The sequence below is a fragment of the Amblyomma mixtum genome, chromosome 1 (assembly GCF_055824585.1).
Source record: "Amblyomma mixtum isolate Tamu chromosome 1, ASM5582458v1, whole genome shotgun sequence".
NCBI lineage: Eukaryota > Metazoa > Arthropoda > Arachnida > Ixodida > Ixodidae > Amblyomma > Amblyomma mixtum.
The window spans coordinates 266,879,299-266,905,307 of NC_143012.1; the positions used below are offsets into that span (position 1 = coordinate 266,879,299).

The 26,009-nt window shown below is 46.4% G+C and overlaps 1 protein-coding gene across 1 annotated transcript in view; it reads right to left on the bottom strand.

The window, feature by feature from the left end:
* The window catches only part of LOC149371623 (cell adhesion molecule Dscam1-like), a 407,986-nt gene that overhangs the window by 127,979 nt on the left and 253,998 nt on the right, over window positions 1-26,009 (bottom strand). The window contains exon 5 of the mRNA XM_089565878.1: window positions 9,974-10,288. Coding sequence (XP_089422004.1) covers window positions 9,974-10,288 — 315 coding nt within the window. The remainder of the gene's footprint in view (window positions 1-9,973; window positions 10,289-26,009) is intronic.

The window sequence follows — 26,009 nt, forward strand, 5'->3', positions numbered from 1 at the left end:
AAATGGTTTTAAATACAATTGACCTCAGCGGAGGGAGCTACATAGGATGTTTTACCTAAAACTTTACACAGTTTTTAAATATAGGCTTTCTGAGTTTGAAGAGCGCTTTTTTTTGGGCAAGGCATTGTCAGCGGTGTAGCACATCAGAATACAACTAAGATGTAACTAGAAGGCTGGGCAACTAATAATGAGTAGTTTACTTTTTAACTATTACTGTTAAGCTCCTTAATTATTGAGAGACGTGCAGCCCATGATAATTAATATACATATCAGTTTTTAGAATTTTGAAAGCGCGGTTACCCTCGGCGCTGTGGCCCAATAAATTTTGGCTATTTCGACGAGTTACGTGCAATGGAGAGGTAGCATTGCCTGCAAGCTTCTGGAAGTGGTGTTGGTGGTGTGACACTTTTTATTAACAGCCTTTATGTTAGGCGTTCAATAGGTCCTGGGCATGGTGACGAGGGCGCGTTGCAGGTTCAGATCCCGGGAGGCAAACCAGATGGGCCACGGTGGGGGTGGCGGGAAAGCATAGGCGGGGGACTGGAAGGTTGCGTGGCACTGTTGAAGGCAGTGTTCTATGTCTGCATATGTGTGTGGACAGTTTGGGCACTGAGGTGTGAAAGTGTGCCGGTACAGATAAAGTTTGGCTGGTGTACGTAGGAGATTAAACTGCATTCGGCGAAGAAGCTTCTGGAAAGCGCATGTATTTCCGAAAAGCTTCAGCTGAAGCCTAATGCGAATAAGAAAATCAAAGTAACAACTCAATAGCACAAATTCCTGAAGTTAAGCTCTCTCCTGAGACGGGCAAGCTGCACGAAGTTCATGGTGTCGTCGTCCTCCTAGATAACGGAATACCTGATAATGGATTACCTAATGGCGGTGAAACTTCGGGATCACGAGGTCACGTGTCGGCAAATGGACGCGACGCAGTGCTGCGCGTCTATGGCCTCCGTGATCCAAGTTGGCTATGACATAGGCGGGACCTCTTCCTGTTTGCCAAGTCCTCGCATTTCATACTGCACAGCTTGGCTTTACTCGAACTCAGCGAATCACCAACGAACACTAGCGTTGGAACCGCTCCTTTTCCTGACGCCTCAGAATAGGCCGAACTGAAGACTCTGTCCTGATCCTCAAAGGAGATGAGAAAGAAAAAAGGGGGAGGAAGGATTTCTGAATGCCAGTTTATGGCTTGTGAAGGAGAAAAGCGTGCGATTTTTATTGTTTCATTAAGCTTCTATTTAAGCAGTCTGTGCATGCTGATAGATCGATACTCATAGGATTTATGATCGTAGGGCTGCGTTAATGTTGTTCCTGTTTTATGAATCTTCCAGCGTTTTGGAAGAAATAAAGTACATCGGACGTTAGTGCGAAAATGTTCCTCGTTAACCATAAATTATAATTAGCCACGGCAGGGGCTATGGTGTTAAACTGCTTACTCGAAAGACCCGGGTTCGATCATGGCCGCGGCGGTAGCATTTCGATGGACGCGAAATGCTAGACGCCTGTGTACTGTGCAAGTCAGTGCACGCTAAAGAACACACGGTGGTCTAAATTATCTGGAGCCCTCCACTACGGCGTCCGTCATTGCCTGAGTTGCATGGGATGTTAAACCAACCAAACCAAACCAAACCAAATAACATTCACACATATAACTGCTCGTCGCTGAAATGAGCGTAAATGTTTTCTGGGAATGTTACCCACAAGAACGCGTACGATGAGCCCGCTTTGCATAAAACATGAATTTCTTGCTTCACGATAATACCGTGTTGTTCCATTATTATGGAACCTGCGCTTCCGTCACAGCGCTCTGTTATCTTGAACTACGCGGCGTGCCTTCTCGCTGTTGTTTTTTTCCTCACGCATCCGCCGGCAAACCGTCGTTTCGCGTTATTTATTAACGCCTTCAGAAAAACCCCTGGAGCTTCATATCAGTTTTTGTTTTGTCGTTCATTCTGAACACCCATAACGCGTCAGGGACGTGAAAACGGAACGCAGAGGCCTCGGGAAAAGATAAAATCGCCGTGCAAGCACAGCATACTGCAGTTGAGCCGGCGAACACCGAAACAAAGCTACGCGAAGCTGTGCGCGCGCGGGGTTACCCGCTCTGAATAATTTCGCGCTTGCTTCTTCGGAACGAGCGGATGCGAGGAAGAGGAGGGTAAGCTGTAAAGGAGGAGGGAGAAGGAGTAGAGTGGAGAGAATGCGGTCGCGCGTAGAAAGAAGGACGAGGAGAAAGGGGGAGGGGGAAAACATTCCGCGCGAAGTGCCTACAGGCCAGCCAGCCGGTCGTCGAGGCGCGGCGGGGCGGCGGACCCAGTCCGCCCTGGACGAGACGTGTCGACACTGAAAATATACGTCGCTTTAATTATGCGCCGGCCTATCAGGGCCGTATATATACTCGGCACATACGGCCCTGCCCCGCGCCGCAAGCCTGCCGGGCCGGCGCGAGCTTCGCGCTTAGCGCCGATGTTTAATGTCTCGCTGCACGGCTCCAATGGTTCTGCGTCGCTCCCGCGGCTGCGGGTTCGCGGCGCGGTGCTTTACCCCCCCCCCCCCCCCCCTCCCCCCTCCCCTCGTCTCTTTCCCACCGCCATCGGCAGCTCCGGTCCCTGTTCCCGGGAGTCCACTTCGCGCCGCGTGAGTCGGTTCAATTTCGGACGAACGACGACCATAAAGCACTGCGTGCAATGGTCGGCGTACAGCGTCCCTGTGTACACAGCGCGTACGTATCTCTCTCTCTCCCTTTCAGCTCCTAACTGGGTTTCGGACTGAGCGCAGTAGAGTTGTGGCCCATTAGCAACTACCGGGCTACGTAATAGAAGAAAGAAGCGCGGTTTTAATTGGCCTACCTTCGAGCTTAATTAGCGATATTAAATAGGTCGCGAAAACGTTAGGCACTCTTGCAGCCTTGTGTCACTATGATAAAGATAATTAGTGCGTGTCCATGTTTGAGTTCGCGCGCGTGTGACAGAGACAAAGCCAAAAAAGTATGTTAGTCAGGAGTAAAAAGTGGTCGTACACAGGCGTGAGAGAAGTACAAATAGAAAGCGCAGAGTAAAGAGCAAACGAGTGCAAAGCGGTTAGTCAGAGTTCTGTACCTTAGGCTACCCTGTACGTGGACAAAGATAGTAAGGGAATTTGTAGATTTCCCGAACACACTGAGCGGTGTTATGTGAAGTTGTTAAACTACTTCTGGAGAGTGTTGGCTATCGTTGGGCCTAAAGCAGCAGGAGGCTTTAGTGCGCATTGAATGGTGAGCCCAGGGTCTTTGTATTGAGGCTCAAAGAATGGTGTGCTGTCTAGCTTGCATGGCAGCCCGCGGTGTCAAGATTGGAAAGGGGTGACGATGATAAGTGTGTAGGATTTGCAGGAAGGCTTTCTGACATCCGCAGCTGTCGTCCGTTGGAGTGTGCCATTCACAAATAAATATGAATAGGCATCTGTGCTAGTGTTTATTAGCGTGCATGTAAAGGTTTACGCAGGCAGAGGAGCTGGGAGAGGGATGGAGGCGGATTAGCGTGGTCGGCTGTAACTTTTTTGACATGCTGCCTTTCCTTCTTACGGAAGCGGCACACGCTCATTGCGCTAAACGTAGGGCCGTCTCTCAAGAAAAAAAAATTGCTGCAAACAACAAAATACTGAACAACACAGGCATGGTAACCACTGTGTCGAAGGAGAAGGGTGCTAAGGTAGTTTACTATATAGCTCTACAAACATGATGCTATTGCAGAATGACCATCGCCTGAACAGAGTCACTCATTTTTTAAGAGACTGACACTTGTCGTTCCACTTTTCTTTTTTTTCTTTCCTCCCTACCTCTCCCTACGCCAACAAGTGAACAATCTCATTCTTCCTTGGTTGCTCGCTTCGTGTGTATCGGCCCTCAATTAATATTCTTTTGCGTATCAGTGTCACTGATCAATCTTCTTTCGCTTCGGCCAGATACATTACCGGCCGTAGCAGGCGTCTCGCTCGCGGGCAGAGAAACGAGTCATTTATATTCCCGATCGGTAAACGAGCGTACGTGTTACCTACCCGCCTTCCCCTTCCTTTCAAATGTCGCACAAAAAACTCTCCTCTTGCTCTCGATACATGCAGACCACAGAGATCAATTCTTTTTAATCAAGTGGTATAGCCATTAATAACTGCTCAACACTGGTGTCTCCCTGGAAGGAAAGAAGTTGAGAAGCATGCCGCTGAGCCCGCTTACTAAGCCTATTCTGTTCCGCCTGCATGAATGGAAATGGAAGAACAAAGAGGAATACAGGAGCGGACGCATTCGAGTTGTACATAGAGTGGAACATAATTCGAATTTGCTGTGACCAGGTGCATTGTAATCGTTATCCCCTATTTTTTTGTGTTTGTTTCGCAATAACGTCGTCTTTTTCTTTCGAAACCAACTGAAGCCGCGGTTTCCCTTTGCCTTTAGTTGGACGTCTATTTCGCATATGATATTGTCACGTAGTGGTGACTGCAGTCCGGCGGACAGGAAAACAGCGAGGATGTCTTCGAAACGAAACTCTTCATTTGGGCTGACTTGCGCCCGCAAAGAACTGAATCAGTCGGCGGCGGCGTAGCAAGAAGCGTGCTCGGCGGTCGTCGCACAGAATGCCTGCCGCCGTCGGCCGTGCTCTTCGTAAAGCTGGTAGTGAACCCTCGAGATAAAACTTGGGAAGTTACTAGAACATTCTGGCACATTCTGGCTCCGCCTGGATGCGATCAATCGAGACAATTCTAGGCGCGTCTTGCGTCACAAACGAAGCGATAAAGCGGCGTTCCGGCAGCTTTGAAGATTGAAGAAAATACAACAAACAAACGCTACAAAGATTCGCGGCAATATGATACGAATGGGCCCCCATTATGTACAGCCCATTTTGTATTCGATCCGATATTCTCTATTGACAAATCCGCCCTACATGTCCAGGGAAAAAAAGGAGCCCTTAATAGCGTGCTTTATGGAAGACTAGCAACACGCATTAAAAAAAAGCACCTGTACCATACCGCCAAAGTTTCACAGTCGATGAAATGGCACTCGATAATTAAATAAAGGCGAGCGTAACGATACAACACAGTCTTGCTCTGCCTTCTCCTTCTTGCATTTAGTATGCAGAACTAGTTCGCAAGTATATGCTACAACACTTGCACACGGAGTTGCGCGATAAGACGTGACCACAAAAGTTGAAGCGAGGAAATTTAGCAGGCTCACAACTCAGTCACATCGCAAAGTTTTCAACTCATTAGATGATAATCTTCATGCCTTTAACCCTCCCCATCCGTTCTCAGCTCGATGTCGACAGGTCACTACGTCAATACAAAAGAACCCTACGTCTACTCTTGTTTGTCTTTCAAGGTACAGGATGATGTCTCAGAGAAGTTCTTCCTTGCTTGGGAAACAGAGCCGGAGTTTTAGTGCGGTTATCTCTTTTTAAACGATCTAAATTGCTTTCCTTCGAGGCATTTGCATCCTTAACATACCGGCGCAGCAGATCGCCAAGATTGGACCCATGTGCGGACTTGTGTGTAATATGGAGCGATAGACGTGCCTGCTCTTTTAACGATCAGCCCTTGCCCTCTTGGAATCGGGTGCCAGGTGTATGACCCTTTCTCAAACGAGGCGTAACTTGGTTTCAGAAAGTCAATGTCGTGCAACAAACGTAAATAAAGATTTTGTGTTTCTTGTGCGCAAGAAGAATGTAGAATGGTGCAGAAAACATTTCTTTTCTATTAAAAAAAGCACTTTTTTTTTTAATTTGAGAACTTACTCAAACAACGTGAAGCTTGCGCAGAGCACTGCCCCAGCCATTTTGTGCGCAGCTAATGCGTTTGTCATCTGCAAGCTGTTGCCACCTCCTCGTCCTGGGCTCCTACCATTGTACGTGTAACCACCAGTGTTATCCTCCGCACAAAGGGCAGAGCAAGACCACTGAATGTAGGCAAACAAGAATCGGACATGTACTGCCATTGCATGGAACCGTTTATTGCTGAAACGCACTCTGTACTTCAACGCCTCGCGATCGCAAATTCTAGCTAGATTTTAAGTTAGAAACGGCTACAGTTCATTTGAGTGTACTTTGTCTTAACAACTGTCTCAACGTGCAGGACCGAAGTCGGAGTCCTTGGACTTGGCCTCCTGCAGTGTTTTGTTTTATTCTTCGAGACGACGCTAATGAAAAAGTTGCATTGCAACGACTAAAGACGTATTTCAATCAACCGCATCGCCATCGCGAATGATATATTCCTAGGCGTGGATTATGAGTTAGGGGATGCGCTTCTGTAGTTTAGCTGTGCTTTTTAGACTAGCAAGTGTTGTCATCCACGCTAGCGGATCAAGATCCGACAAGCAGTGAATATACAAAACTAGAACAGCGCCTGCCGTAATAGCTCATAGTTATTAATGCTATATGCTTTCGTCGTTGTGTTGCTTTTAACACGACCTTAATGAGCACAAGCTTTCCCTCATTACATATTTTGTTCACGACACCGGTATTACAAGCGCCAAGGAGCTGTCCAGTGTCAAGCAGGATAAGAACTCGGAGGATAACCTCAGAAATGAGAACCTAATGCAGGCAGAGCATGCGGCTTTTCTTTGGCGCCCTCGGCTATCTCGGCAGCTCACCCGAGCTTTCACCTCAGTGATGGGCAGAAATGAAGGCCGAAGAAGACGGCGACACCGTCAGACGTCCATCCGCAGCTTAAATCATCACAACCTTCGCTTCTGCCTTCAGGGCTTCTCTCATGCAACCGCAAGCAAGAAAGGCGCCCCAGCCGCGGCTCCCGTCCGAACACGAGCGATCTCATGAGGCGCGTCTAATCGCCCCGATATATCTCGAGCTAATCCCTTCATTTTTCGGCCGTTAGAATAAAGACACCCGGTCGGCCGCTCGGAAACCGAAAGCGGAGTCGGAGGCTCAGTAAAAGAGGAGTGTAGAAGAAACGCGGGAAGACGGGATAGCGAGTGAGCTTGAGAGAGAGCGAGACCGAGGAAGAGAGTGATGCGGTGAGTTACGCGCAGAGAACGTCATCGATTCGTTATTTGTCAGGCGTTAATGAGAAGCGATCGCCCCATTACCACGCTCGCGCGATTTAATCGCTGAAACTGCCACGTTGGCCAGTGCCGATGTGGCGTTAGGATACAGCGCCGAGAACGGATCTCTGCGGCACGGATTCGTGAGGAATCTTTCGCAGTTTTTGACTAGTTTTTCTACCTCTCTCCACGATATATTCGAGTTGTGCAGCAGGATTTCTAAGAGACAGACATAATTCTGTGGTGAGGTATCCTTGTGGTTACGAGTAGAATAGTCATGCCTCGTTAATATGAACACTTTGGTTCCCGAGTGAAGTGTCCATAAAGCGAATCGTCCGTAATAACCAATCATTAAAAAAATAGATGTTCTGAAAAAAAAAAAAAAGATTATGATTACGGACTCCTTTTTTTCATAACAGCAAACAGAGCGTATAGTGCAATATTCTTATTGTCATTATTATTAAAAGCACACTTGAAGCGGTACATGAGAAATGTGACAGAGCCTATAGGCGTGATTAAGTAACTCCTACTACAGCTGTTCACATCTCAAACGCTCTGTAGTCACTCGGCTGACAGCTGCTGTATTTGGCTTTCAACGTAATGCACGAAGAACATTTTTTCTAAGCCATTCATATAATGTGGAAAATGACAAGGCGCGTTCATCAGGGCATCTTGCTAGTATAAAGCATGGGAAAACACAGAAAAAGGATATTACTATGGCATTTGCACTTTAGCACTGCCTTTCACTCGTGTTGTGGACTCTGAATGCAACAGGCGGAACAACTGACCGAGGCACGGGGGTTTTGCTCTTATCTCTGTCTATATTAACGGGACAAAAATGCATGTGTCCCAATGGGCTCCATACATTTTCGCCCTGTCCATTGTGCGGACAGCGAATTTCCATATTAACGGGGCACAAATGCATTGAAAACGTTTGGCCCCAGAAGGATTGTAAATAATTCGAGTCTTCTATACTAACGGCGTGGTATTAGCGGGGCACGACTGTATACATTGTACAATACATATTTGGCACCCATTCAAAACGAGGGAGGTATCTGTCAAAGACACACTTTTATTTGTAGTGGTTTTCTTATAGGTGGGCAGGTCTTAGGTGTTCTATCAAGCTTTTCGCCGGCTCCCGTTTTGCATACGCACTGTTAACGAGAACGAATGAATAAAAAAAATGTTGTCAGACATTACGTAACGTCACTCCTATCGCTTAGCTATTCCCCTTCAGCTGCAGTATCCTTTTCTTTCACTTTCGTAAAATGTACTTCCGAGAAGTGCCCCACTTTTAGGGGACTGAGCCAAAACCCGACCGGAATTTGCAAACCATCGCTTTCTTTTGATTGCTATAATTTATCAGGAAATAAATAACAGAAAAATTTATTACTGTCCTTGCATCACGCTCAATAGTTATGAGAAAAAATTTTGCGGTATTAGAAAGCTCAAAATATCTCTTCAAGCCTCGCAACCTGGGGAAAAATGAGACAGGGCGCGGGGGAAAATGAGATGCTCTTGCAATACATCAATCAGTCATGCAATGACTTTCCGCGTAATTAACTTCATGAGCAGGTACACATTCCTTGCGAGCGTAACCGAGTGCCAAACATCGTATCCAGGCCGAACGCAGCCCCGTTTTCTCCCATGACCAGGAACAGAATAGGCAGTTCTATTACACAGCCGGGCTCTTCAAGCAGCCTGGCTCCACAATCTTTTTAGATCGCCTGCCTTCTTTAAAACCTTTTTTTCTTATTTTAGTGTCATAGCTGTAGCTCTTTACCGTCGTCCCGGTCTAATGGACATGCATGTAATTTGCGAAGTAAAGTATTTTCAGAAATCGGCGGACCACGACCCATGAATGAAACTGCGTTCTCGGGTCGCGTAGGTGAGTATTCAAGACATTTAGCGGGAAGGCGTAATCATCTCATGATGCACCAATTAAAGCAACAAAATTGTCCACCTATTTTTTTTTTTCAAATATTGCATATTTTTACGGCCAGGAATGCGAGGACTGAATATCGCGCGCCCGGATTCCTAAAATCATTGACGCGCTCCAGGCTCAATCCCTTAGAACCCTCACTCTGCGCTTGGGCGTAGCTTCACCAGCAAAGCTGATGGCTGGAACGAAGCGTTACAGTAAGAAAATGCTAACTTCTGAATTCCATGATTAAATATTCAGAATCATACCTTTTTTTTTCGTAGGTTTGAAAATTACTAAATATTATTGGGAGTGACGCTCTTCCTCATTCCTCACTATCTTATATCTTGCAGTTTTCCAAACGTGCCCTCAATCTTATACAGCACTGTGCTTGTATCTTTTCGTCCATCCTCTTTCCTCCGCTCTAATTTCTCTAGAAGTGCACGTTAAAGAACCCCAGGTGGTCAAAATTTCCGTAGCTCTTCACTACGGCTTCTCTCATAGCCTGAGTCGCTCCAGGACGTTAAGCCCCCACAAACCAAATCAAATCTAACATCTCTAGTAAATTCTTACGTGCATCAGTTGTGCCATTAGATTCAAGTAAGCACTACTAATTATATTGTTACCGTAATACACGCGAGAAGCACGAAGCTTTGAAAGCAGTCTTGACGTTAGCTGACAAGTTTAGCAAAATTTTTGTATGTTCGTGCTGAAGTGTCAAACGCATTGAATAGTTAAATCGTCCAAAATTTAAGCCTTCATACTACATTTGAACAAGTACATTTGCATGAAAGATTTCAGTGAGGCTACTATTTCCTTCCCTAGAGTTACTCTTTTCCTTCCCATAGTTACAACGTAACAAAGTTCGCCTGCGCTATCGCTGTAACACCACAGTCAGGTTACTTTAGGTGTATTGTCTGTGACGAACCTCTTTGGTCAATAGGCATCTCTTTATCGATACTTCTCCGCGCACAGCCCGTAATCGTGCGAGTCGAAATAAAAATTCGGGCAGAGAAATCACTGCTCACCGTAGACAACCAGCTCTGTCTCGGCCCTGTCCTGGCGGGCGGAGTTGTTCACGAGGCAGTAGTACTTCCCGGCGTCGTCGGCGACCACTGAACGGATGACGAGGTTTCCCGAGGACATGCTTACTCGAGCTCCGTCCAAGGGCACGGGTCGGGGTCGGCCCCCACCGGAGGAGTCGCCGTCGCGGCGCCTCAGCCATTGGTACGAAGGCAGAGGGTAGCCCTGTGCCACGCAGGGCAGCACCGCCTCAGTGTGCTCCAGCGCCGTCACCTGGCCCAGCCGGTGAGTGATCCGAGGAGGCACCATGTTGTGGGGCTCTGTAATGACAGGAAGACAGGTGCCCCGATGACTAAATACGACTCCAGTCATATTCAGTCATATTTTGTTGCTCTTCTTAGGACATCGGGAAGGCAAAGCCCTGCTGTAATGCGGTGAATCAGCTTCGGCAGTCATAAAAACTGTACAGGGTGGCAAGAGCAACACATCACGTGTTCAGCAGATCCCACCTGTTACATGTCAAATCCGCCGCTATATAGCGTTGATCACTGGCTAATACTGAACGTGTGCATCGCTCTTAGCTGCATTTTTGTTCATAAATTTGATGCATGGTCATTTACTAGCGCATATTCGGAAGAAGCAGACAGCTTGCTGAACATCCCCGACAACAAAACATGGTTACTGGAATGGGCGCGCAAAAAAACATGGGTGCCGGTAGTAGCTCGAATAAGTTTTTTTATGAAATGGAGCTACTGGGTGCTAAAGCTTGTCCGAAAGAATGAGGCCACATTGTTCACAAGAAAGCTGAAGGATCTATTCTTCTACGCACAAGAAAGGCTAATTAATCATTGCGAGCAATGGTAGCAGTCGAGGCCTAAAACGGTGAAACGCTGCAGTGCATAGCACCTGCAATGAAACGCTATTCTGGCATTTTTTACGCCAAATTTTTAGCAGTATATAAAAAGTAACGAAAAAAACGAACTTCTGTAAGTAATGTGGTACGCACTGGATACGACACTCTGCGGCTCTGATTTCTACAGCATTGCAATATACTGCAAGAAACTGCTATTAACCTGTCTAGTAAACCACCAACAATTGGTGGCCCAACATCGGAGATACATTAGAACTTTTTTTACGAAATCTGATGCGTCCCAGGTGGCCAAAAGTTTTGCTTCCGAAGAAATGTATCGGCTTTGGAGTTTGCCGACATATCAGTACCAATTTCTTCACTCAATCGACCCACATCTTAGATCAAGACTCTCACCCAGAATTCCTTGACATCTGGAAACACTTTATCATCGACTTCGTCTTAATGCTGCATATACAAACGGCTTACGATACCGTTTTAGACAAATGGACAGTCCGCACTGTGACAACTGTGCCGCGATAGAAACTGTGGAGCATATCTTGCTTGAGTGCCCTGCATATGCCAACGAGCGTGCGTACTATGAACACTGCATGCAGAAGCTCTGCTCAGTGCCCCTTACAATGGACAAAGTTTTAGGTCCCTTAGCCTGCCTTAGGCAACAGAGACTTGCAATGACTTTTCTATTCACATATTTAAAAGACATTGGACATCTTGATAAGCTTTAAACTCACTTGCACGTCACCTTCATGCATTCTTCATGCAGTGAACTTCGTCAGCCCATTTGACGGACTATGCACTCCATCACTCCATAGGTTACATCAATTCTCGCCATTGCATCCTTAGTACCCATTTCATGGCCGCATTTTATCTTCGTTTTTTTTTACCTCTTCCACTCTGCTCTCCTTCTGTCTTTATCTCCTAAATTCCCCTCCCTACGCAGAGTAGCATGCCAGCGATTTTTAAGCGCCGGCTAAATTCTCTGCTCTTCATTAAAGAGTCTCTCTCTCTCTCTCTCAACAATTGGTACGGTTCCCGCCTTCTTACAAAGCGTCTCATCGCTTTCAGAATGTGCTTAGACCGATGCATATCGCTCCAGACTGGACACGCTTCTTCTACTTGACACTTTAGAGAGCTCCAACCTCACGCGAACACCAAATGTTGGCAGTGGCTTAGCTCAGCTATGCCAGCATATACGTAGGAAGAGGTACGGTATATCCCTGATTACGCCTAATTGTTCCGCGTGTCGTCATGGGTACGTGTTAGACATTAAAGAAGAGACATGTAGTGAAGGGGGTACGTGTTATTCAACTTTATTGTCTGTCAGAAAGACGGCCCGGCGGTCCGTAAAGTAACACGAGGCCGTCTGGATGGTTCCGACACAGTACTCTCGGTCGGAGGCGAGTGGCGCGGGGCACGGCGCCCCAGCTGCGCGGCTTTGACGTCACTTGGCTCCTCGTGCATGCGCACAAGTGGCGCCGAAGGCCCACAGCGAAACAGCGAGACTGCGGGTAATATGCCTCTAACTACAAAAACGCTACATCTTTGCATCGAATCCTATTTTCAGGGCACTCCATTTTTGCGCCGAATCCTACTTTCTGGGCACTCCCCAGCTCTCGCAACTTCATCTCTTTTCTTTTCGTCGCCCTTTATCCCCTGCCTCCCCAATCCCTTACGTTCAGTCAGTCGCTCGCGCACGCTCTCATTCGTTCCTGATCGCGTCAACCGCGCAGAGAGGTTAGAGGGAGGCAGTGAGATAGGAGACGCATAGCGGTGCTGCGCGACTCACCCGCAACACCTGTCCCTGTCTGTGCTCCAGCGGGGCTTTCCTTTTCCCTCGCAGTATTTTCCTTATCCAAGTCGGTGCGGCGCCCGCGCGACATCAGTTATGTATGAGCCACACGCCAGGGAGAGAAAGAGAACGAAAAAGAGAGAGAGAAAGCGAGGGCAGGAAACGCGCCCGCCAGTTGCCATTCTGGCGGGTGCCCGCACTTTGTCCGAGTGACAAATGTCCCGCCGCCACGCGGACGGCGCTCAAGAGGACGAGCGCCGGCGCGTGGCTGGGACGGCTGTCTCCTCCTCCTCTTCTTAGAGCTCCAACAACTCCTCTCTTAGCTACAACAAACTAAAATTGGTGCGCCTTATGGAGGCTGGCGTAAAGATTGCAAGGACCAGATGTGATACAGGAGATGAGGGAAAGAGAGAGGAACAACGCGGAAGAAAGTGCGAGGGAAGGATGGAGGAAGAGAGGTGACGAGGAAGGACAGCCGGTTGGGGGAGCCATACTCATCCCATGCATGCGTGAGGCCTTAAAATCCCCCGAGCGGGAAGTTAATTAGACCGCGCCACTGTCCGGCCAACGGGCCGCCGCCGCTGCTGCCTTGATTCCTTCTTAACGAGCGCTCCAGCGCGACCGACGGCGGTGCGCGCCGAAACTCTGGTGGGGTTGCGAGTCTTTTGTGCAGGCTCCGAGTACGGCTTGCTGGGAGCGCGAAAGGGAGGGGGGAGTGCGAAAGGCGCGATGTGGCAGCCTCGAAGCGTGCACTCTACAGTGGTCGCTCTGCAGACACTGCCTGAGTCGTCGTCCACTGTCGGTGTGGTGCCGCCACCGCTCGCTTGACCGCCCTCGGGGAGCCGCATCTCTCTGACGGCGCCCGTACCGAAGCAGCCAGAAGTGGCCGGCCGGCGCGCTAAAGCGAGCGAAGCCCCTGAAACTGCAACAAACAAACACCGTCCTTTTACGGCTCGGGATTCGGTAGGCAATGTGAAAGAAAATAAGAAGGTCTCTGGCTTCTGGTTGGTTCCTTGTTTTGTTATTTACGTCTTCGAGTTCTCGGAGACAGAATGCGCCAACTGCAGCTTGGCTATTACGCGCGCCGGTGGCTCTGAACTGCCCCGCGAACAGCGTGTCTATGGGTTTTTTGTGTTGTTTGCTTCCCTCAGTAAGCTCGGAATCTTTGCTTGCGCAGGCCGAAGGAAACGCCAGCCAGAAACGATGAGTCCCTGCTATCAGTGCTGGTTCTTCAAGCAAACAGAGCAAGTGGGCGGAGACCACTGGCTGTGAAGACGGGTGTTCGTGAAAAGATTTTAACTCGCCACGGCATTCCACTGAGTTGGCTGACGTTGGGTGGTGCACTTGCGGGAAAATGTCAGCGACAGCAATGCTGTAAATGACTGAGAGGGATACAGAGCGTTACTATAGTAAATATAGCTAGCGTACCCGTCTCTGTACAATGGCAGAAAAATGCTTCGCGCGGTTGCAAAGGCTTTTTTCCGAACAATCGTTGCATTGTTTTTGGGCAACACTGACCAGATGCTATTGGAAGTTAATATATATCGCGAAGAAAAGGACTTTTGTTTCAGGTGCACTGGATATTCCAAGTGCTCCGGGGTATCTTTTTTTCTGAACAGCCGCAAGGAAAGAAAAACTGAGCATGTGATCAAATGACCCCTGTTGTGTCCAAGATGCTCCTTTTGCAGGTTTCCTCTTCGCTTAATAAACAAGTGTAACTTGCAAAAGAAAAGCAGGCGCAGCTAACGCTGAAGCCATTTTCTCTCATTTGTTTATTTAAATCTGTCTAGATACATTACCGTGATACAGGTGTATTTATTGCCGGCTTACTGAAAAAGGGTGTCGGTATTCTCGAACAGCAGAAATGGTTCTTTAGATGTACAAATTTTTCTCTATGTCTTGTTGATGGTTGGTTGGTTGGTTTATGTTGTTTAACGTCCCAAAGCGACTAAGGCTATGAGAGACGCCGTAGTGGAGGGCTCTGGAAATTTCGGCCACCTGGGGTTCTTTAACGTGCACTGACATCGCACAGTACACGGGCCTCGAATTTCTCCTCCACAGAAATTCAACCGCCGCGGCCGGGATCAAACCCGCGTCTTTCGGGCCAGCAGCCGAGCACCATAGCCACTGAGCTACTTAGAATAAGAAAAAATTCTGCAGTATGTTAGTAGGAGTTGTAGTTGGCATAGGCAAACTACGAAAACGAAGGTAATTATGAAAGCTCAAATGAAAGCATGTTACTCCAAGATATGCCCAAAAACTCCAGCTCTTCAGCTGTCGTGCAATGCTCTTAATCCTGAATCTCATATGTTTCCTGTTGGTTAGGATGTTCCATTGCGGTGCAATTGAATGCATAGGATACCAATTTCTTCTAGCAATCAAAAGTAGTTTACTTCAGCAGAAATACAAGATTATGACTCCCTAAATCTAGCTAATTTAGTTATAGGAGCCTCGGTCAACGGCTTTTCTTGCTTTACTTTTTGACTGAAAAAATGTAACAGTGTATCAGTGCACAACATAAAGCAGAGATTACTACTGATGATCGGGAGGGGGGAGGGGGGGCAGAGTGGACGGGAAGGGGTGCGATGATGCTCCCGGGATACGGTGCAAAGTGGTCACTGCATTGAAAAGCGTCCTTTTAAGAACTGATAGTTGCTGGCCATCGAAAGAAACTTGATCCGAAGACTTTGCACAGCATTTATCAGCGCCTTCATAAAATGATAATCTGTTAAAGCATTTTCCACCCGGTAGTGTTGATGCTGATGACTCAGATCAGAAGCTTGAAAGATGAGTTATTCGCGTTGGCAATAGTCAGTGCTTCTCTGCAGAACACAATCTTGAGCAAACGAAAAACCATGAAAGATTTATTTCCAATCCTTAATCTAAAATAGCCTTAATCGAAATGATAGAAAGTTGTGCGCATGCATTGGCGTATTTTCACGCAGCTGGAAAAGAAGGGCGCTCCATGGTAATTTAGAGAGTGCACATTCTCGTGATGGCTCTCTCGTTTTAACGAAACTTTCGTAATAGCACTAGATTCATTTTGAAAAAGAGCACACGCCTGAGAAGCAGCACCTGGTTAGAAACGCCCGCAGTCCAGATGGTTATCGTATGATTTCTGAGAGGCAAGTAAAGTGTTTAAAATCATGTCAAAAATAGGCCTCCCGGAACTATTATATCCGATAGAGAAAGAAGGAAAAATAGCTCGGACAAATCAGGGTTTGCGCGCTCTTCCTACAAAAGAAGACACGTGCAGAAAACGAGTGGCAGCACGAGCTGGCTCATCGCTCCAATCTCGCCAAATATCGCTCTTGAAACGTCGCAAAGTTTAGCTCACTCCACTACCAGCCTCGGAGCAATAAACTACGAGCTCGACTGCGCAGCTTCGCGAAATCCCCGCGAGGCGCAGTTTGCCCTCATTTTGATTTAGGGCAGCTTCCAATTTGGCGCCAATCGTTCTAGCCCCATAACGTGGATTACGTATAGAACGAATAAGAAAGACGTGCAGCTCGAGGAAAGACTAGCAGCCCATAAAAATGGAACGAAGGCGGATGAAACGAGTTCGTCAGCTGAAGCAAGTTCTGAATCATCCCGTTCGGTAGTTTCGTTCTGAATCATTCCGTTCGGCAGTTTTTTTATCCCTTGAATACCTTTTCTCTTTTTTATTTTCCATTCTTCTTCTTTTCACAGGGATCCTAGCGAGCTTGTCCGAAGAGTTAGAGAATGGGAACGCTTCGTCATCTGCCGGCGATGAAACGAAGCTATACATAAAGAATACGCCAGAAGCTGAGTTTAATTTCAGCGCTGCCGGCGGGTCTTATTTTCCGGCTGTCCGTTTTCATTCGGAGCCGAATGGACCGGCCAGACCAGCAAGTTGTATAAGGCTAACGGGAAGGCCCTCGCGTGCACCCGGAGCCCGATGTATTCTCAGTGCGGCTGCTTCTCTATTGCACCACCCCTTCAATGCAGTGCAAAGCCTGCTACGGGCTGCATTTGCATTTGATTCACGTCTCGTGCTTCCAATGTCTCCCGGATTCATTATTCGCTGTTTGAGAACCCTTGTTAAGAACGAAAAGGGCAAAGATCGCCTCTGGTCAACGTAATCTCCTGGTTTGGAACGAAAAATTGGACGTATAGAAAGATAAAAGCTACGTAGAGAAAGAAAGAAAAATATTTGGATGGGAGGTTTTTCAAAAAAGGTTTCCTGAAAATCCGTTTGTGCCCTCCAGTTTGTCGTTACGTAACACAAAAAAGATTGTTCTCGTTTCAGTTTTTAACTTCATTCCATCGCTGCAGAACTTTTTCAGCTATTATTTTTCCCTTTTGCCTTTTCGATCTTACCTGGCCGTTTGTTCTCTGAAACGGACACGCTCGCAAGTAACACCGCTCACCTATTCAGTATTCTAGTTTCCAATTCCGTGCTGCTTCCTACATTATCATGTCCAACATATGCAACACTTTTCGTTTAAATTACTTGGATGCTCGATGAGCCCAAGTGCATTACAGAATTGCTGCAATGCATAAACTGAGCGCAGCTAGACATATAAGGTACGTTGTACACTTTCTCTTTCCCTGTCTTCAATTAAACGTCTTTTTATGATGTACAGCCGTTAATAAAGCGAAACAAAGCCGTCTGGTAGCACTGGTGTAGGAAATATGTTACGCTGCCAACTTGTCAGTAGCCTAATCTCTCTTCCTCGATGTCGGCCGTAAGAGCGTAGCTCAGCCCCGCACGTATGTTCCGTGTTGTTAAAGGAGAGCGACAGGCATAAGAGGAAGATAATGACCTGTCAGACGATGTCATACATGTTGTCATTAAAAAAAATAGAACTCCTGTCGTCCGACAGGACAGGAGAACAAGGATGAGCTCTAAACGTGAGAGCTGTTGAAAACAGAATACGTAAAAGACTACAGGGTTCAGGCTAGCGTAGCTTGCTTGCGTATATAGAATAAAGCCCCTAACGACAGGTATTGCTGTTTTTTTTCTTTAGCAGCGACGCAGCTCTGCTTGTGTTTTTTTTTTAACGCTGGCCTATCTTTTGCGCGGAAAATTCAGCTAGTAAGTTAAGTGAATAAAATTATTAGCAAAAGCTTGGCGATGAGTAGCCTCAAGGTAAGGAGAGCTTTTGATTCAGATTATATAGCATATTTGGAGTAAATATACAGGTTTGAACAATTCTTAGTTGTCGCTTTGGATGGGACAGGTTTATGATCGTCTTATGCATAAGACATAGCATTCTAGGAACTATTCCGCCTAAACCGTGTTTTTTACATGGTCCAAACCAGTTAACGGTTTTACAGCAACATTCCAAAAAAGCTATCAGCGTGGTTTCTCAACAACTTTAACAGGTGCAGTACACTTTCAATGTATGCTCATTTCCAATGGTGGATTCAGTGAACTTTCGGATATAGAGATGGAACTTAATTTTCTGCAACTCTTTTGCCCAGTAGTCAGTAGAACAGGAGTTTTGTGTACGCAAATATAAAGGTAGGCCGTTCTTGCATTCGAGACCGCCTTCAGGTAATATTATGATTAAGAGGCTTGCGATGAAAAAATAACAAAATAAAGAGAAAACAAATAGCAAAGAATAACCTTCCAGAGTTTTCCGCCGAAGTCTGGATGAAGAAACGTCACCGAAAGCAGCATAATTCTGTGCCGTAGCGACGACCGAGCGTTTCGTAGGGGTTTAACCACATTTCTCAACGCCGGGTTCTTTCTTGTAGGCCATCATGGTCGGGTCGCATTGCACTGGCTGTTATTATCAGCTAGCGTGTTCGGCGGCGGATAATCAGAGTGAGAGAGAGAGCTGTAACGTAGAAGTTCGGTCAACGCGCAACCCCTTCTTTCCAGTGTTCGTAGCGTTAATACGGGTCGCCTTTTCTTATAGCGACCAGCCGCAAAAACAAGGCAGACACCTTTGTTTTTAGATTAACGCATAGACATGATTTGAGCTGCATGATTTTACCAAGAAATCACTCAGTGAATTCCATCTCGAGAAGGAGACGGGGTGAACAGGTCGGTAATGTTTCAAGTAATCAATAGCTCGCCTGCAGTTCGAGACACGTGTGCACAAGCTATGGACGGGTTGGTTGCGCCATGACAAAGAATTACTGGGAACACGTGGGTTCATAGCCAGCACCAAAATTACAATGTTTTTTTTTTCTCAGATAGAAATGGAGCTTCCCAAAAGCGAAAATGATAAGATCATTTCGCCACTCTGCACAAAAACTCATTACACACTTTAGATAGTGGACTGAGACAAAGAAAGCCATACGCGATTTTTTTTCCCTGAGCAAACAGAATTCCTTGTAAAGATCAAAGCACGAGTTTTATTCCTGTTCATACTGCAGGATTGATGCTCGAAAAATGAGTTTTGAAACAACGACAGCAATCATAGTTCGAAGTTTCCAGTCTTCGCGACCGAGCTGAAGGTCACCAGGAAAGTTTGCGATGCAGCAAAGAATGTATTGCTCATTCCTGCTTGCACAAGGGCCTGTTTGTTTTGGGGACTGAAACACTGGGGTCTTTTGTAAGAGGACCGACTGTGTACACTCTTTTTTGTAGTTTCTTTCATGAGTGAGACCGGCACTGAGAGCTACGGGTGGTGTTTAAAAGGGATATTGATAACTCTATTATGACCTCGTACAGGCGCACGTTTACGGACAGTTAGGTTAGCACACATAGCGCCATGTGCAAGTCCAGCGATTCTACACGATGTCGATAGCCTTTTGCCCCCCCCCCTCTCTTACTCCACCCTGAAAGCGCATAGGAAAGACGAAATGAGTACCAAACGACAGTGGCTTTTGGGCAGGAGAGCGGTTTAACGAAAGGAAGCTGGAAGTTTGTTTCAGGGCGAGCTCACATGGTTGTGCGGGGCTATATTCATCGACAGCTTTTCTTGGCAATGAAGTAAAGGCTACAAGAGCGGAGAGTCCGTAACTGAGTCATTCCGCCAAATACTTTGAACGCATGACGATACAGGTGGCCGCCTGGTATAGGCCGGGCTTCGTCTATAGAAGCTTTTAATCACTAGACGTGCCTAGAAAATTCGTTGCAATCAAAAAACTGATTATACTTTGCTTTCAATGCTTCAAGTTGGCACCTACGCTAAAATATTCCCTAAATAACGAATGTTCACAATACACTATGCTTGAACAAAAACGTATTAATTGCAAGCAGGGACTACTTTCCGTGGCGCTGGAAGAAAGGACGCGTTTCATTTCTGTAGCTTCCGCACCATTGCCAGGAAAATTTGTCGTGGTGCATGAACGAATACAAGGCAAGAAGGCAGGCCGCTTGCAAAAGAAAAGTAGTTTCGCGATATCATGGTTCGTTGGCAAATGTCTGCCAGGAGCTGCCGCAAGGATGTGACTGAGTGCACTGCTACGCTGGGCGGAGGCGCTGTGCAGCCCAGCTTTTTGAAACTACAGAGAAAGGTGTCATGTTTCTTCAATATTTTCAATGTCTCCACAATCCTTCCACTTTTTTTTATGTAAGGCTGCGTCACCACTGCTTGTTACCTCTTGCGAGATAACGAAACGAATTTATTCAGAATTGGGCACTTCTGTTTAGGAGTCCTCGCTACTGCTTTTTCAAGTAATGCGATTGAGAAATAAGGAGCGAACTGGGATTAAAGGGAGCAGGGAAAGAATTCTGAGCAATGATGCACATGCGAAACAGTGAAGCGTGGTGGAGGTCGGCACCGCCACCACGCTTCACGCCTGGGTACGAGCTCGGAGTATGCGGGATTGCTTCAGCGACGATACTCTGCCACCGGTTATAAGCTGGGCGTGAGTTATACTTCATGTCGAACAATCATACCTGTGTAAAAGGTATGAATGTAAAAATTTTCGGGTGTTCCGCGAAACACCAGGAATACAATTTAGCAAAAAACAAAGAAAAACATGCCTGTCGTATTCAGAAAACGTTAGTTCTCGACACCACTTTCTTGTGGCACCCTTAATTTTCATCTGAAAGGTTGTGTATCGCATTTTGTGTACCGCACTATGTATACAAAGTGGCTTCGCAAGCTAGAATGACCCTATTTATTGTAGGCATCACTATATTCAGTGCAAAGAACCGAGTGGTGACCTATTTTTTTGTCTTCCCAGTTTGTAACAGCGCGTAACTGAATAATCTATACGGAAGTGACTTCTAGATTTCACTGCATCGGCTCTAACGTGCTTTTGAACCCCTGACAAGTATAATAGCTGAAAGCAAAATCAACGCCCACACGTGAGATTTTTCACTGCAGTTACATGCATGCACATCCATGCTGACTCTCTTTACTTAAGTCCGTGCACAATGGGGAAGTTGAGGCCTGATATTAAGCCCATCTTATAAGAAAACTTGCGCAATTTTCCTTCTGAATGATAGCCAGCGGAAAACAACTTACCACCCTATAACAGCAACCTACATTCGAATCAGCGTTCACGCAAAAAAGTGGCTTCATTTCCCGAAGAATTTCACCACTCGGCCACTACCACAGCCTCTCTCATTGCGCGTTCTAACTGGCAGCCTTCAGTGCTACGTGTTCTCATAACGTCTTCCGCATCGTCACCAATTTGTTCTGCGCTTCCAAATGGTCGGTGTCAGTAGATTTGCTGCGGTGGCCTTGCAATTTAGCTGGTTGAGTCAGGAGACGGAAGAGGTCGTGTGTGTCGCCAGTGGAAGCTTTATAAAGCCACACACGCGAGTGACAAGGCGGCCTAAGTGGGCAAACATGTCGCCAAGGCTGACGAAGAGTGGGTGAGCGCCATGGCTCATGAAACAACCAGAACAGTGAGAGATGCTCAACGCACTGCACACCACCAGAAGCAAAAGGGGCTCAACTTTGCGATATGCAAAGCGCCAAAAGAGGCGCAGGAAGCCGAGTAACCGCTCCAGCTCAGAACAGCTGCTGATACTGTAGGCTCCCCAAGCAGCAAAAGCAGCCAGGGAGACAATGCACGCTGTCAAGATTGAAGAACAGAAGCAGATACTCAGCACTGAAGCCGCTTGGTTATACCGGTCTGCGGCTGCCACCATCTGTAAGCTGTTCTAGATGTGAGGTACATTTCATGCAATATACCTGCATTACATGCCTACAACAACTCTTGGAAGATGAGATAGCCTTTACATTTCCCTCCGTATTGTTGCTGCCCCTAAACGGGCGGCTTCCGCTGTGTCACCTTATATAGCATTCGAAGTCCTCCTCAGTTTCTCATTTTTCCCCTGCGAAGCGCGGCGCGACATCTCTGATCGTCTTTTTTTCCTTCATTAGCCAAATACCCCACTTCAGTTACTTCGTCTTCTTTCACCTGCACTCCTATTCCTGCTTCCTTTTCCCGGCTGGCATTATTTGCCCGGGTTCTGCGGAACCGCGATACAGAGGAAGTCAAAAGTAGAACGAGCTCGTCATTCAGCTATGAAAGCAGTCACGCCTGTCTTATAGCAGAATGAAGAAAATTGGAGGTTCTCCAAGATACACTGCCCCAACAACGTTCCCGCTTCTAGCTGATGATCAGATCGGTCCTACCCTACCAACAGCTAGCCATCGGTGTTAGTTTAGAAAGCAGAGCGACTGTTCCAGACAGGCGATGGTCCAAGGTTCGATCCCCACACCTAAGAAAGCTGCATAGCTTTCTCCTGCAGCAACAACGAATCTATACACGAGCATATTCTTTAAAAAAAGACGTTGGGCGAGTAACTTTCTCATATCCCTACCAGAAAAAAACAAAGTTTTCTGTCCTCACAACATATTTTCCTGTAGTATTTGGGGACAAGACCTTGTAGTAAGAACAGATATTTTTGTATGAACAACAAAATTTTCTGTAGTAATGTGCAGTCTCTGGTAGTAGCGATAGAGCCACTGCTCTCGCAACAACAGGCGGCTTCGCAGTACTACAGAAAATTATTTCTTTACGGCACGATGACGCAAAAACTATCGTGGCATTTTGACCCGATACTGTCGTGTTTATTGGCTTGACGGAGTAAAACAATTAAAAATTCAGCCTATTTGTGCCGACAGACTGCGATACCCTTTCATTTCAATTCTTACCCGAATTCTCAACAACTACCTTTATGAAGATTTTGGCCGCTGCACACTGACTGCATGGATTCACAGTATATAAAATATCTTTTTATGTCCAGTGAGAGACGCCTGAATCAGAGGAAATCTGGAATAAGACAAAGCAAATTAGCGACTTCCAGTTCACTGAGAAGGGCGCCCAAGCCTGTCGTTATGGCTCAAAAATTGCTTAGTTAGATTGCTAAAAGTTTATCGCATGTAATATTATCTAGCCAATAAACCGGCAAATGGGAGCAACTGCAGTCGATATAGAGGTTACCGCCATGCCAACAAAAAAAAAAGTTGTCAACATATACGATTCTCGGTAATAACGATGGACAGCGTAGATGGAACGTGTTTCGTCTGGTGACTAACTGCTGTCGCGGTAATGACTTCATGCTGAACTGCCCCAAGTTACCACAATCGAACGCCACTTGCAGGGGCGTTCGATTGTGATTGATCTTTCAAATCGCAGCAGCTCCCCTTCGTGCTTCACCATCCCTCCTCATCCCCTCTCAGCTTCCCCTAAGAGACGTTCAGATAAGTTTAGAAATACTCCCTCATACTGCTGACATGAAAACAGATCCCGAAATTGAAGTTCAGCTTTTTTTTCAAAACTTCGCATAGTGTTACTGACCCGGATACCTCCCGGATTGCGCAGGACGGGCCATACAGCACCATCGTTCGAAATGAACGATTAGGATAGGCGTGGTAAAGAAAAGTTAACACGTCCTCGACACCGTAGCGATGAAATTTCTTCTTCTTTTTTTATTGCGCAGAGTTTCTGCGGCTTGAATTCATGCCCGCAATAGCCGAATTTCTACGGATACGAAAAGCAAAACAGCCAGTTCATTGCGTAGAAACTGTTTTAAGACCCGAAGTGTGCTAAACCAATGCGTTGTCCTCCAATAGTTTTTCTTGTCATAGAGATTTGTTTTTGAGAGGTGAAGACAGGCAATCAAAGACTTTCTTGGAACAGACCACCGCCCGTCGAGCAGTCGGATGAAGATCCTTCTCCGGTGGTTCTTATGTGACTTCAAATATCCAGTCGTGTGAGGAAACAGAAAACCGAGCAGATGCTGTGGACCTTCTGGTAGATGCGATGGTATGTGCTTGCTGATAGCTGAGGAAGCCCAAATGAGCGGTTCTGTCTACGTTACTAGGAGAACGCATTAGTGCAAATGAAGTATATGTCAGGCGTTACAACGCTCACTAAGAACACCGCTGTAGTGTATCCCGCTGCTAGATTTGCTAGATTTTGCGCTTTATCTATGTAACTTGTTTTGTATCATTCGACCCGGCCAGGCTTGTGCGTCCGAAGTTACTTGGACGTAGCACTGTTGGTGACGCTGGTTTAACTAAGTTTGCGCATGAACTTTCTTTCGTTCCACGGCAAAAAGAATCTAGTAGGTCTGGTTTTTTATGAATCACTGAGAACATTTCAGCGCCGGGAATCTTCATATATGATGCGTACCGGGAAACAGCACTTCCCCTCACCCTCTTTCCCGAGAAAATAAATAGTAGTTCATTAATCTTTTCTCGCGTGAGGACGGTGGAACTGTTGCATACTCCAAAAGTAAGTAAACAAGAAATCAGATTTTTTTTTTTAACAGCCGACACCATTCTCCTGAATCAAAAGCTGTGCGCACCCCTTCTACGTAAGGACCCGAGCCCGGGCCGGGCCCGCCACTTCAAGCACGGGTCCAGCCCTCAGTTCCAGCAAAACAGCGCATTTTCCTACCTGGCACGTGCCTCTGCAGTGCAGTAACTTCTTCATAGCGAAAAACCTTTAAATTTTAGCAGAAGCAACCAATTCCACCCTTTATTTTATACACACCAGAGGCCTACTAGCAGTGCCAGACACGAATCAAGAGATGTGCGAAATATTTTATATTTACGCGACTGCTGCATCAGGTTTATTCTGACGGGATGCTGCTGTCGGGAATATTGTGTGTTACAGCTCAAGACAACGTTGCCCAGGTGGCCCTGAACTGTCAGCAACGTATGTGCCTTTGTACAGGCGCTTCAGAGAAAGGAATCTGCGTCGTGTAGCCGCTTGCTAGGCGTGCAGGAGAATCAGTGCCCTCAACTTGCGATACTTTGTGTGAGGTGCAACTGCCGTCGGCATATTGTGCCGAGGGAGTGTAAAAAGTTTGGGAGTTTTTGAACCATCGGGCTGTGTTTTTCTCATTTTATCATAAAAAGGACAAACAAAGAAGCAGTAAGTGAAATGAGCTTCAATTCATGCTGCGCTGTTTGTCGAGGAATGATAGAGGCCTCTAAAAAAATTGTAGGAAATAATGAGGCAACAAGAAGACTAACATAGATAATAACACAGTTTAACAAAAAAAAAACATTTTGTGCCAACACGTAAAGTGATTATAAATGGAGAACTTAAACATGTTTCTGAAGTAAAGACAGTTAATTTAAAACACTACGACGAATGAACAAGGAGATAAATGAAGAACGAGCTTAGGCCAGCGGAGGTTGAATGGAGTAACGAAGCCTTTGCAAGCCGCGTCCAATCGGTGAAGGCGCTTCTTCGGTACCACACAATCTTCCACTGGCCGCCATAATTATTCAAAGGTGAATTATGAAGCCTCGGAAGTATAATAACGGTGACTGGACATCTTTCGGGGCTCGTTAATATTCCCTCCGCTTTGAAAACCGGGTTTAAGAGACAAGTTTAATGCAGAAATCTTTTTATTTTAATTTTAACTTTGTTAAAAACAAACAAAGAAAGAAGCAGAAACTTGCGGGAACTGCAACTTCCCGAGGCCTCCTTTCTTCTTGTCTCGACCCAGCTCGCTAATGAATACCCCTGGGCCATACGATCCTCCCTTACTTTTTTTTTTTCCTATTGCCGATCTGCGGGTGATGTAAAACTGGTGCAGAGCTTTCTTGTGTTATTTCTAAAAACAAATGTGAGCTCCATTAAAAACGAAAATCGTGGCAACCTCCTTAATGGGGCGCTGCATGTTCTTCTGAAACGCAATTTTAGCTAATTTCGTATTATTTAGGAACCTTTTAGCTAATGGTTCCTGGCAGCGAAGCGTTTGGGAGCTTTTAGCTTCTCCCTGACTCCAATATTTCTTTGCCCGTGCTGTAATAAAGAAAGCGTGAAGTGGAAGAAAACTTGGAAACGCATGGCCGCATAGCCCACAATGTGAGGTGAACAGGCGATACCTCGGCAGCAACTTTTTCATGAGTTAGCATGTTAAAAAATACAGATTACTTGAAGGAGCTAGACACCGCAGCGGACACGGGACAGTGAAAGAAGACGACACAGGGCGGTACTTGCAACTAAAATTTTATTTGAAACTTCATGGCTTTAT